At 40.1% G+C, this 12,024-nt stretch overlaps 1 protein-coding gene across 3 annotated transcripts; it reads right to left on the reverse strand.

Annotated features, from left to right (window-relative positions):
• Positions 1-904: 904 nt before the first annotated feature.
• On the reverse strand, positions 905-10,941 carry LOC108934085 (magnesium transporter protein 1). Of its 3 annotated transcripts, XM_018751593.2 has the most exons (10): positions 10,812-10,941; positions 9,516-9,685; positions 8,768-8,885; positions 7,723-7,863; positions 7,076-7,216; positions 5,892-5,981; positions 5,436-5,499; positions 5,234-5,308; positions 3,650-3,740; positions 905-3,227 (listed from the first exon to the last, which is right to left on the reverse strand). In XM_018751593.2, the coding sequence occupies exons 1-10, from the start codon at positions 10,896-10,898 to the stop codon at positions 3,212-3,214; spliced, it is 993 nt and encodes a 330-aa protein (XP_018607109.1). In that variant the 5' UTR covers positions 10,899-10,941; the 3' UTR covers positions 905-3,211. The 3 variants fall into 3 exon arrangements, with proteins under 3 accessions (XP_018607109.1, XP_018607108.1, XP_018607110.1); XM_018751592.1 differs by lacking the exon at positions 905-3,227 and having other exon boundaries at positions 3,512-3,740; XM_018751594.1 differs by lacking the exons at positions 905-3,227; positions 3,650-3,740 and having other exon boundaries at positions 5,436-5,516.
• Positions 10,942-12,024: the final 1,083 nt, after the last annotated feature.

The raw sequence follows: 12,024 nt of genomic DNA on the forward strand, positions 1-12,024 counted from the left end.
TTCGTCATGTTTTCAACATCACACAAACAAAAAGGTTTAATCACAGGGTCTGAAATAGATGGGTACATTATTTATTTATTTATTCATTTATCCATCTTTTTCTTCAGGCTGAGATACTAATGAAGCTTAATCCCATAATCTGATGATAAAAATCATTCAACATCAGTGTTTGGTAGAATTTCTGCTGAATAATCATCATATTCACCCATTTTTATCTCAGGTTTCTCAACCTCATATTTTTCAGTGCTTCACCAAATCATTAACTCCTTAATAGAGCCAATTATGAGGATTTTGTAAGGGTACAACATCAGAAGACCATGTTCTTAACCACGTGCACTACCTGAACTTGACCCAGCTGAGATTTATTTTGTGCTTTAAAGTCTGAAATCATTGTTCTTCAGTACATCAACATAGCAGGACATTCCTTATGTTTTTTTTATTCCCCCTCCACAGCAAAAAAAACTCTGCTCTTCACCTTGTGGAATAATACTGCTATTGAACTTAAAACAATGATACGTTAAGGTCATCTTGTCTGCAGTATTAATTTGGTATGAAAGCGCGCATGCTTGGAAAACAGATGAGGGCTTGTTTGTAACAGGAACCCCAGGTACAGTACATGTGTCCACTTGATGGCAGTACAGCTCCACATAGTGCATTCATACACCATCAAGTACGAGTACAGACGTGGTAAATATCATAGCGGAGCAAATCACTTCATCTGGAGTTCAGACATCCATTTGGAACGTAGGAGAACTTTGTTTAAATACAACCGTGATCCTGCATCGCTACGTCCCACCTCACTGCCGCCAACTTGAGTTAGACCACAAGTCAAGTTAGACCTGAGATCCCGACATAATATTTTGCGGATAACTACTAACCACGAAGACTTTAATTAGCCATATATGAGGCAAGCAGAGGGGTCCGGTGTGGAAATCCAGCAGTGCATCACTGGACAAGCTGTCAAAAGTTATATAATGAAGAGTTCTCTTCATTATATATAAATCCAAAAATAAAAACAAACCATTTTTAAGGCACTTTCAAAGTTTTAATAAGGTTTTCCCTGAAACATTCAAAAATGTACTCTTTCACGTAAGACAGTGTTCTTCAAAAACAACCCTCATAATCCAACAATCCCCTGTGATGTAGCACAGACCAAGTAACAAGATCTTATGTCAGGCATGTTTCCACTGTTCAATACTTCAGTCCAGCTATGGATTAAAAATGGATCCACCTATCATCTCTTGCCCCCCCCAACACCACTGCATGTTGTTTTTTCAATTTTTCACAACTTTCCATACTTTGCTGAATAGCAATGCCCCAAATGCCTGCTTTTCATCACAGTCTGCAGCACAGAAATGTACAGGAATCATTCAGCGAACTAAATAAATGTTCCTAACTTGCCTCGAAAGCGCAAAGGCCAGCAGTATTAATGACAATACTTTTTCAATGTTCGGTCCTTACTTAAGCTGCAGGATATTGGCTTTAATGGAGAATTTTAAAAAAAAGTACATTAAACAAATGCACAACTGAAATCATTATGAACAGCACATACAGAACAATGGTTATGATTTAAAGTTAAATATCTGAGGACTTTCACCACAATTCTCAGCTTCATACTTTCCTACCTTTACCATGAATTTGTATATCGGCTGTTCAAAATGACATTAAAAATTCAGAACAATTACCAGCCTTGCCCTTCATAAAGAGTGCCCGTATTAAAAGCTTGTACTTAAGTAACTGCGTGGAATTTCAACCCGAAAACCTATATAACAATCCATCAACACGTCAAAGACAAAAACCATACGAGAACAGACATTTCAGTTTGATATCTGAGCACCGGCCAAGGGCAGTAGCCCACCCTCCGCATAATTTCTTCCACGCATCTCATTTACACAACAGAATAAAACAGGTAATGTGTTGATATTCTGGGTTGATCAGAATTACATTTTCTCTGTGTTTAGGAAGGAATAAAGCAGGAATTTTGCATGTTTGGTGAAACAAAAATCGTGGCTTAGGAATGTCTTGTTTATTTTCCTAGTTTAAATAAATGGTAATTAAGAGTTCATGAGAATTCACCGTATGAGCAAATTTTCAGGGATGAATTACAGTTGTTGTAGAATTACATTAACACTTGACACTGCTCAGCAAATATGCAAGGGAAGTCTACAGTTGACTCCCATGTCTACATTTAGATTCTTTCATAGCTAGAGATTAATTCTAAAGATGAATTTGAAACAGGAAAGTATGTGACTTTGTCTTTTTAATTAGAATAAGTTATCATTGCCCGGCATAAATAACATTGCTGCCACAAAAAAAAAAAAAAAAAAAAAAAAAAAAACCCTGTAGTCTTTTACATTCCCACCAAACCAACTTTACAGCTGCACAACAGTCAAATTGCCACTGAACACAGCCCACCCTTAAAAAAAATAAAACAAAAAGTTTTTTGGTAGTTTGGTGCCAAAAATTTTCAAACGAAACCTGACGACGACAACAAAAACCCTGGAAAGTCTAATGCACCCTCTTCTCCAAAATCCTGGAGCAACCAGAGGTAACAGATATTTACTGCATGTACTGTATATGTACAGGTATTTCGCTTAATTTAAACCTGCATACGTTTTAAGTTTTGCTGAATGTTTTCCTTAGAAATAAGCAGTACTAGAGTATTTATGGACTATACTTATCCCACTATTTCATCTACCAGTTTACTCCTATATAAATAATTGATATGCTTTGCTGCAAAAATATTGATGCGTTTGAGTACAGGGTGCTGCCCCAGACCCTGCTGAGGGTGTTAAGTAATATACGGTGTAAATACAGTCAACGTGTCATATTACCTTTGTAAAATCTAAAAAAAATTATGCATTCCAAAACACACCTGGTCCCAAGGGTTTCGGAAAAAGGACTGTGGACTAGTACAAACGTTTGCACCTCTATTATATTAATCAGCAACAATGTATGAATTCTCCACGGTGTGTTTGGGCCGTTTCAGAGGCCCTTATAAACAAGACCTAGGAGACCTTAGAACAGCAGCCAAATTCATATGATAACGGAGGAAAAGAAAATCAGTGATGATCACTTGTACCAAGAAATCATGGTATTGTCTGTCGAGCATATAAGTTTCAATTAAGGCACATGATATTGCTTTTGAGAGATTTCCTTGGTGTTATATTTATAATACCATAATTACCCTGTCCATTCCCTTGTTCCCCTGTTAATTCATCAGGAAACTGTAAAATGGCAAAAGGGGAAAAAATTAATAAAGAATGACATTTAAAAACAGCCATCCTTCACTGACCTCATAATTAATACTGTAACAGAAATGCAAAGAATACAACGCAGCATTTAATGATACTAGATTACTGAAGCAATGAGTTTTCAACATGCTCAAGAATGCAAATCAATCCTTTGTGAAAATAATAAATTCTATAAATACTGCTATGTTGTTATAGATAAAATAAGTACACACACAAATACAAAACTGAAAAAGAGTAATAAGTAACACAATGCCTGTTGTATATGGAATTATTTTTCCCCTCTGTTGTAAAAATTAATAATAAAAAAAAAACTCAAAACACAAGGAAAACTAAATTATTTTCAGGTTGTGAGAAGGGTAAATCAGAGTGAGACGGGAGAGGCTGCGAAGTCATACCTGTATGGATACCCATGGTATTTCGCTCTGAAGATTGACAGAAGCCAACTGAAGAAGAGAACAACCAAGCCAATCCCAGCAATACACATTACTGCAGAGAGGGGAAAATGAACAGATTCTCTCAGGATGCATTAAAATCATGCAGAACTATGATGCACATAAGTCAACAGAAGCTGCAGTTTGACCAAAGTAATAACTGAAAAGCAAATCACATCACTTGGTATAAAATATTAAACTGAAAACAGCAACATCCAAGAACCCCATACATGGGGGGGGGGGGGGGGCTCACTAAGGTAACAGACAATATGAATAATAAATTCATACAGAAAATTATTACTACATATTTTTGCTGCTAAAAAGGATCTGTGTGTTACTGAATGAATTGGTACATTTTTTTCAATTTATAAATACATTTTTCTATGTAAAAAAAATGTATTCCTATCTTTCACATTCGTTTGTGTCGTGTTACAGTTCGACTATATTAATGTCAAGCTTGTCTTGGTATGTAAAACCATAGAAGCGTATGGAAGTGTTAGGTTCTTTTCCACCACATTTAAGTTGTGACATGTATGCTGGGTCATCAGGTTCAATTTATTCTCTCCATTGACTTTAATTTCTCATATTAATTGCAGAACAGATTTGTCTAATCTGTTGGTTTGCCAATGTCACACCCACTGCTTTTATTCTAAACAAACTAATTTTCTGTCCTATCTGCTTTTTTCGTGCCCTCACCTATTCAGTTCAGTGGTTCACACACTTTGGGAATAAAATGAATTCATGCTTTTTGAATAAAATGCTGTGACTGATTTGCTGGAAAACAAGAACACAGATAAATGTTCAACACCACTGGTTCCAAAAATAAGTTCTACTGCAGTAACTGAGAAAATGTCATAAAATACATTAAAGAAGCTTTTTAGCATTTCAGACAAAACGACATACAGATCACTGTGTCCCAGCACAGTTCCACAGGAATCGCTTACTTTTGTGTCAATTGTAGTTGAGTAGTCAACCACACCAATGAATGGGAAAGAACACTTTTACATTAAAAAAAGAAAATGTATTTATAAATGGAAAAACTGTCCCAATTTATTCAGTAACACACAGAACTCTTAGCTGCAAAAATCTATAGTAATAATTATCCTTATGAGTTAATTATGATCTGGACCCCATATGTGAGCCCATACGATGCCAGAACCACCCAACATGAACCAAAAACTAAACTAGTAGGGTTTAATAAGGTTAATCAATCCATCAGGTTAATTAATCAGGTTGATTAGGTTAAATCAGATTAAGAACTAGTTACAGCCACAGTGATCAGCCAACCAGAAATTAGAATGGGATCCAATGCTCAAGGTCATCTTAAATGAGGCATCAAATCAAAGTCAAGGAAGTCTGCAGCTTCCAGACCCAATATAAAGACTGACATTCAAACCTGCATTACAGACATTGAGCAGTGATGATGTCAACTCGACTGATGATGAAACATTTGCAGTCTGGATCGAGCTCGGCGAACACCCGGACATCCGGATCAACAACCCGAGCTTCGAACGCCATCAACTTTCTCTACCATTCCCAATTACTTACTTTTCCTCTTCCCAATGTCCATGTCAGATGTGGCTGCTTCATGCAGCAGAACCATTCCAAAGGTCACAGCTGAGTCTGAAACACTTAGTCAAGGGACAACTGCTTGGCTGAGACAGGCACTTGTGGGGCTCTGGACTGTTTGCACCCCCAGCATTTACACACTGTATGTAACTGTGCATCTCATGATACACTTAGAGGATACTGAATAGAAGAACAATGTGGGTTTCTGCTACAAACTGGGCCTGGCTGCTGCCATGGATGTAACTCTGAAAGATAAGACCACCTAGAGAGTAAATCTAAATTAATACAGAAGGTATACATTATTTTAATATATATCTTACATGTAGATATTTAGCCGACACTTTTCTCTAAAGCAGCTTACAATGTTAAGTTATATACAATTACTGACCCATTTATAGAGCTGGGTCTGTTTTTTTTTTTTTTTTTTTTTTTTTTTTACTGGAATTTAAGGCAAGTACCTTGCTCAAGGGTACTAATGTTGGAAGTCAAACTCAAACCTGCAACCTTTGGGTCAAAGTCAGGAGCTGTAACCACTACATTACCAGCAGCCCCCCCATCTATCCACCCCATATCCATCTGCAGAAACTTAGCAATAAGACTTCCAACGCCGACCCTTGCACTAAACACACCTACTCACCACTTGGCCAGTGTTAGGATTCTTGTGAGCATATGGAGGTCCGCGGATATGGTTCCACATCTGTCCAGAGGTCATGATCAGCACGAAGCACTTGCAAAAAAGCAAACCAGAAAGATGTGGCCAGTTCAGGGAAACAGGTTAACTGCAGCTTGTCTGGACATTCCACCCCCTCCTTTCATTTACAAAACATCAAAAATTTAAATTTCTGCTGGGCGGGCATTAGTGCTGCTGCCTCACAGCGCCTGGGCTGTTCAAGCACAGGATCGAATGTGGTTCAGCATGTGTTGAACGTTCACGTTCTCCTTGCGTTTGTGTGCGTTTCCTCCGGGTGCTCCAGTTTCCTCCCACAGTCTCGTGATACGCGTTTCGGATAAACTGGCGATTCTAAATTACACTTACTGTGTGAGTGTGTGTGTGGCTACCCTGTAAAGAATGATCTCTCATCCAGGCTGCACCTTACAATGCCGAGTGACACATGCTTTGGACTACAATGCCCCAGCACTGGACAAACAGGCATGCACACGCGCACACACACACACACACACACACACACACACACACACACACACACACACACACACAGATTGAAACCGCTTGTGCTTGGGTCGCAGCAAATCAGAGCTTGACCTAACAACACAGGGCACAAAGCTGGAGGGGGAGGGGGACACAGCCAGGACGGGACGCCAGTCTGTCACAAGGCACCCCAAGCAGGACTTGAACCCCAGACCCAGAGAGCAGGGAGAGGCCAAACCCGCTGCGCCACCGCGCCACCACACCCCCTGATAGTGGACAAACAATTTCAGATAATTACTAAATGGGGGGGGGGAGGTCGTCTGGACAGCCACCCCCTAGACGCCATTCCTCTTTCCAGATGGCGATACATTCAACTGTATCATGACTAAATTAGCAGATTTGTGCCAGTTGCAAAGGTTTGCATTTATCAATCTGCAATGTTCCTGACACATTATTGTTCAAACGTGAACAAATTAAACAGCGTTTTGCAAAACCTGTCACAGCTGCTGAGGATGAGTTATAAAATTTTACGCAATGTAAACTTCATGCAAAGCAGAACTAAGGAAACTGCAGAGAGTTTAACTGTTTTCACGGGGATTAGCTAAAAACAGTTCATTTTAAAAAAAAAAAGGCGGGGGAACGATAAAATGGTTTAAGTTCTTTAAATGTACCAAAGCCGCAAAAGCCCAGGCGTTTTTGTTGTACAGGAACTCGAGATTGTTGCGTCTTAGGTACACCAGGCTTCCGACGACTGCCAGCAAGAAGCCCAGCATCAGTGGACCTGCGTAGTTAGGGGGCCTGATCACCCGAACCTAGAGGGAACGGAGACATCAGAGCGAGGGAGAATTCAATCTGAGCGACGCTCTCGGCCTTTTCAGGAACACACACCTTTGCCCTTGTGGCGTAAAATTATCCCTTCTTTCTTATTTATTATAAACTAGTAATCGTGTAAATATTTTGAAAAAAAATTACAAAGAATGATCCAAGTAGGCAATTCATAACTTATTGGGGGATGCCCAAAAAAAAAAAAAAAAAAACAGAAAAAATATCTAATGGTTGCATAGTACATAACAACTCCATAGGCAGGTAATATAAAAGCTCACATAGGTAACTTAAATCACTGCCACACACACATACAATGTTTGGGCTGATTTTTTTTCCTTTTTTTTTTTTAAAAAAAAAGGGAATTTACAAATGCACAGCACTGTGACATTTACATAATGCATTTCGTTCTATTCAAACATGTCGCAGTGATGGAACAGGAGGACAGATTCAGTCTTACCAGGTGAGCTTAATGGTAGGATTACACATGGCTTACGTTGATGTCCGTCCTGTCAGCAATCCACCGGGAGATCTGCTCAGCCGCAAAGCCTCGAACCTGCAGCTCGTACGTGTCTGCCCGTTTGGGTTTTCCTTTAGACGGGAAGTGCATAAACGTTGGGGCAGAATTCATGTTCAGCTACAAAAAAAAAAAAAAAAAAAAAAAAGGTTTGTAAGATCAACACTTACATCTTGAGAGTCCTATCAAAACTCACAGGAACAGGCACTAAAAACATGTTTTATACTGAATAAGTTGTGCTCTATTTAATGTAACATTTATGCTGTTGTTCAGCACCTCTACTGTTGGGATCTTCAAATGGCAGTAAATGCCAGTTAAATTAAAAGTTAGAGGCACTTGGCTCACTGTTGAAAAAGGCACCATCGTCAACCTAGACGGATGCCTTTGTAATTCGCTGATGAAAAATTTCCCACCACTGTTTCAGCAAATGGTTTATGACTCAGTGATTTCTTGGATTTTTTTTCCCCCACTTTGAATATCTCACTTTATGAAAAATAGTTCCCTTTTATTCAGGTTTAAAAGAATTTCTGATGGTTAAAGGAAAGGAGGGGGGCGCGATGGTGCAGTGGGTTGGACCGGGTCCTGCTCTCCGGTGGGTCCGGGGTTCGAGTCCCACTTGGGGTGCCTTGCGACGGTCCTGGGTGTGTCCCCTCCCCCTCCAGCCTTATGCTCCAAGTTGCCAGGTAGGCTCCGGTTCCCCACGACCCCGTATGGGACGAGTGGTTCAGAAAGTGTGTGTGTGTGTGTGTGTGTGTGTGGGTTAAAGGAAAGGGATCAACTGCAGACACACTGGCTCACTAAAAAGCGGATGCTCCAGTATATTTTTCTGCGAAAAGCTCTTGTTAAACGGCAGAACAGTTGTGAAAACATAATAAAACACATGGGTATCGTATAAAAGCGTACATAGCACATGGAAAATGAGTTACTTCTCGGGTCAAAACGGCACACCTACAGATAGTGGTGTCCAAGACGTTACAGTTTAAGGATGAGGGAAAGATAATGGAAAAAAATAAAGAGAGATTACCATGTGAAAAATGTCTGAACCCTCATCAAAGTCGACAGATGCAAAAAAGATCTTGTTGGTGAAAGCACTAGAGTAGCGCCAGGAGTTCGCCAGGATCTGATACTCTTCATCAGCCTGCCTGGATGCAGAAAGAGAGAAGAGCATTTCCAGGACAGTGAAAATTATCTGTTTTCCTTTTGTTTTTTCTCATCCTAATTCATCTGTAATTCTCACACACACACACACACACACACACACACACATTGTGATTGTCTGGAGGGCTGGAAGGGGAGGGGACACACCCAGGACGGGACGCCCTTCCGTCACAAGGCACCCCAGCGGGACTCGAACCCCAGACCCACCAGAGAGCAGGCAGAGTCTAAACCCGTTGCGCCACTGCACTCCCCCTATCTGTAATTCAGTGTTTATCAAAAATATTACACAGATTCTGAGCATCTTGTGTCTCACAAAATGTGTTCACAAAACATACTGCAAAGTTTAATGGTTCTATGTACATGTGGATACGTTAACCGAAACATTCCCAGCAAGGGTTAAGCGCTAGACATACATATTCTGCAATGCCAGCTCACTCCATCAGATTACATGGTGCATGCCTACTTTAAAAGTATGTGCATAAAAGGAATTTTAAAAAAAAAAAAAAAAAAAATCTTTAAATCTGACAAACACTGCAAACAACCTGGGTTTTCCACACTGCATGGATGCGGCAATGTGGAGCCAGCCGCTCCATAAACTTTCTGATGACACTTACTTGCACACTCCACATTGTCTCTGGGGCTGGAGGGCAGTGAACATCACGACGACAGAGTAATTCCGTGGCGGGGCTTTCACAAACCGCCGGAACTTCTCGCCGTTCATTCTGATCACCGATCTCTTGCTGGCCCAGTCCATCATCTGGCCAACTTTTTCCATCAGCAGTGTCTTGGTACAGAGCAGGGAGTTAGTTACATTTTTCTCCCCCACCCCACTCAAAATGTCAAGAACTAAGAATTCGCCTACATTTTTTTCAAGACTTGGATTTTTCATGTTCCAAACCAGGTCTGGAAATTAAGTTCTGTGCAAATAATCAATATTCAAGGAAATCAAAGCGGGGCAGTAGCATCCAGGCTTGGATTGTTCTCTTACGCTACATTTAATTTATTCATTTAGCTGATGCTCTTCTCCAAAGTAACTTACAATGTTAAGGTCACAATTATTACATGTTTACAATCACTTAAGCATTATACAGCTGGGTAATTTTTTTTTACTGGAGCAATTTTAGGGCAAGTACCTTGCTCAAGGGTACTACAGCCAGAGGCAGGGAATGAACCTGCGACCTTTGGGTCCAAAGGCAGTAAGGTTGCTGGTTTGAATCCCACTCCTGCTGCGGGTCTCGATCAAACTAACAATACTGAATAGACACAGTAAGAGGACCGTGCTGTATAAATGGATAAACCTCTGTTAAGTTCATTATCTAACACTGTAAATGTAATTTGGAATGAGAAATTAATTTAAAAGTTACTAATAACAGCATCATGCCAACTGCTCTCCAGTCTTAACATTTCAGCTGCAGTGAGTATGAAATGATGCCAGTCATTTAAAACATCACATTTCATTAGACATATTTTAGTGTCTTTTTGAGACAAAGTAGGAGAAACAAATACGCTAACTTTGTGTATATTATGTTTCTCCTACTTGTTTGTCTCAAAAGAAACACTAAGTGACTAAGACTGTGTGACAAAGAGCCTGGATAAACGTGACATTTTTAGCATCATGAGACGATGAGTGAGAGAACTTCAACTTGCACTTTCTGATGACTCTGAGATCATCTATGCCTTCCCACATCTCCTTTTTTATTGGAATGACAGACCCGTAAAAGCGGTCCCGGGACAAGCGGTGCAGCTCGCAAACAGGCGTTTATGGAATCGACGCGTCTGCACCGAAGCGTCATTCATTTTGGCGCCGCGATCGCTGCACTTCCTCATTAGCCGTCTTGCTAACCGCTGCACGACGCTCTAGCCGGTCAACACACTCACTAACTGTCTCTAGCGGCCGCATGCGCACACACCTCTTTCTTTTTCTGTCCATCAGAAGGCGGAATTCCGTGACAAAACAAAACAAAAACAATTACATGCAAAACTTTACATACGGACATCTCTAACACACTTTGTAAAGAAGGAGAAGGATCTACGGCGTGCTGATGACGTTGAATTTACAACTAGGGCGGGAGCGCGCTGAATATTAATTAATGTATTCGTGCGATTGGCTTAGTTTCTTCAGTATTGACCAATCAGAAAGCGATTCCTGGCGGGACCACGCCCCACATACAGCGGCGTTTCGTGATAGGAGAAAAGTGAGATTCTTGTAGCAAATCGTGTAAAGACAAGTTGTTCCGCTCATCGCGACTTCGGCGATATTTGCGGCGTCAGGCTGGCGCTGATGCTTCATTCCAAGTTGGAAACTGTCATCTGTTAAGAAAAGCTCAATTCTAATTGATTCTCTTGTTTACTGATTGTCATTTTAGATATTTTCAGGATTTAGCGAGAGGAAAATGCAATTTTGATTCGTGTTCTTTAAATCACATTACTAAAAAAGCTTTTTTTTAAAAAAAAAAAAAAAAAAGAAATGACCATTGCATTTAGTACAATTTTAAATCTGCCTGGATCCCTGAGCTGGACCCTGCTTGAAGCTTTTGTTCCGTTTTCCTGTTTTTTTCTAAAGAATTAAAATGTCCTTAACACATGAATCTCATCATTTGACATGTAGCGCCTTCCTTGTAGATTCATTAAAAGAAGTGAAAACAGTAAATCTTACGGCTGTTTATTATTTGAATTTAACGAAGCAGTTTCGACTAATTTTATAACGGTCATGATGAAGTGTGCGGTTTTTAAGCGTTCCTAAATCGTTAGGTGTTTACATTAGAGAACTGAACATGCTGTTCTTTGGGATTTGTCAGGAATTTTCAGTTTGTTTTCATTCACCACTGTGCGGATCACGTAAGCTATTATTTCTAGCAAAAGTGTGTAACTGGCAAGTTTACCATCCTGTAGTCTAGTTTATATAATACAGAGGGGTATGTCTGGGAGTCCTGCCTGCACCTATGATCTTCCCTTTTACTTCATTCTGCTTCTCTGCCACTACTGCTGTTTTCTGGGTTTTCTCCCCCATTTTACCTTGTCTCCAACTTTCTTACTTCAGTTTAAATGGGGCCAGTATATTCTAACAGCGAGACGTGTGTTAGTGTAGCGGTTAATGCTGCTGCTTTTGGACCCAATGATTAT

Source organism: Scleropages formosus, chromosome 4, assembly GCF_900964775.1.
Source record: "Scleropages formosus chromosome 4, fSclFor1.1, whole genome shotgun sequence".
Lineage (NCBI taxonomy): Eukaryota > Metazoa > Chordata > Actinopteri > Osteoglossiformes > Osteoglossidae > Scleropages > Scleropages formosus.

What these genes read in the sequence shown, in the direction of transcription:
- LOC108934085 (XM_018751592.1), bottom strand. Translation starts at nt 10,898, where the DNA reads ATGTCCGTATGTAAAGTTTTGCATGTAATTGTTTTTGTTTTGTTTTGT. An exon ending in ATGGACAGAAAAAGAAAGAG is followed by an intron (nt 9,686 to 10,811) that starts GTGTGTGCGCAT and finishes CTCTGTACCAAG; the next exon opens with ACACTGCTGATGGAAAAAGT. An exon ending in GTTCAGACATTTTTCACATG is followed by an intron (nt 7,864 to 8,767) that starts GTAATCTCTCTT and finishes TTTTTTTTGTAG; the next exon opens with CTGAACATGAATTCTGCCCC.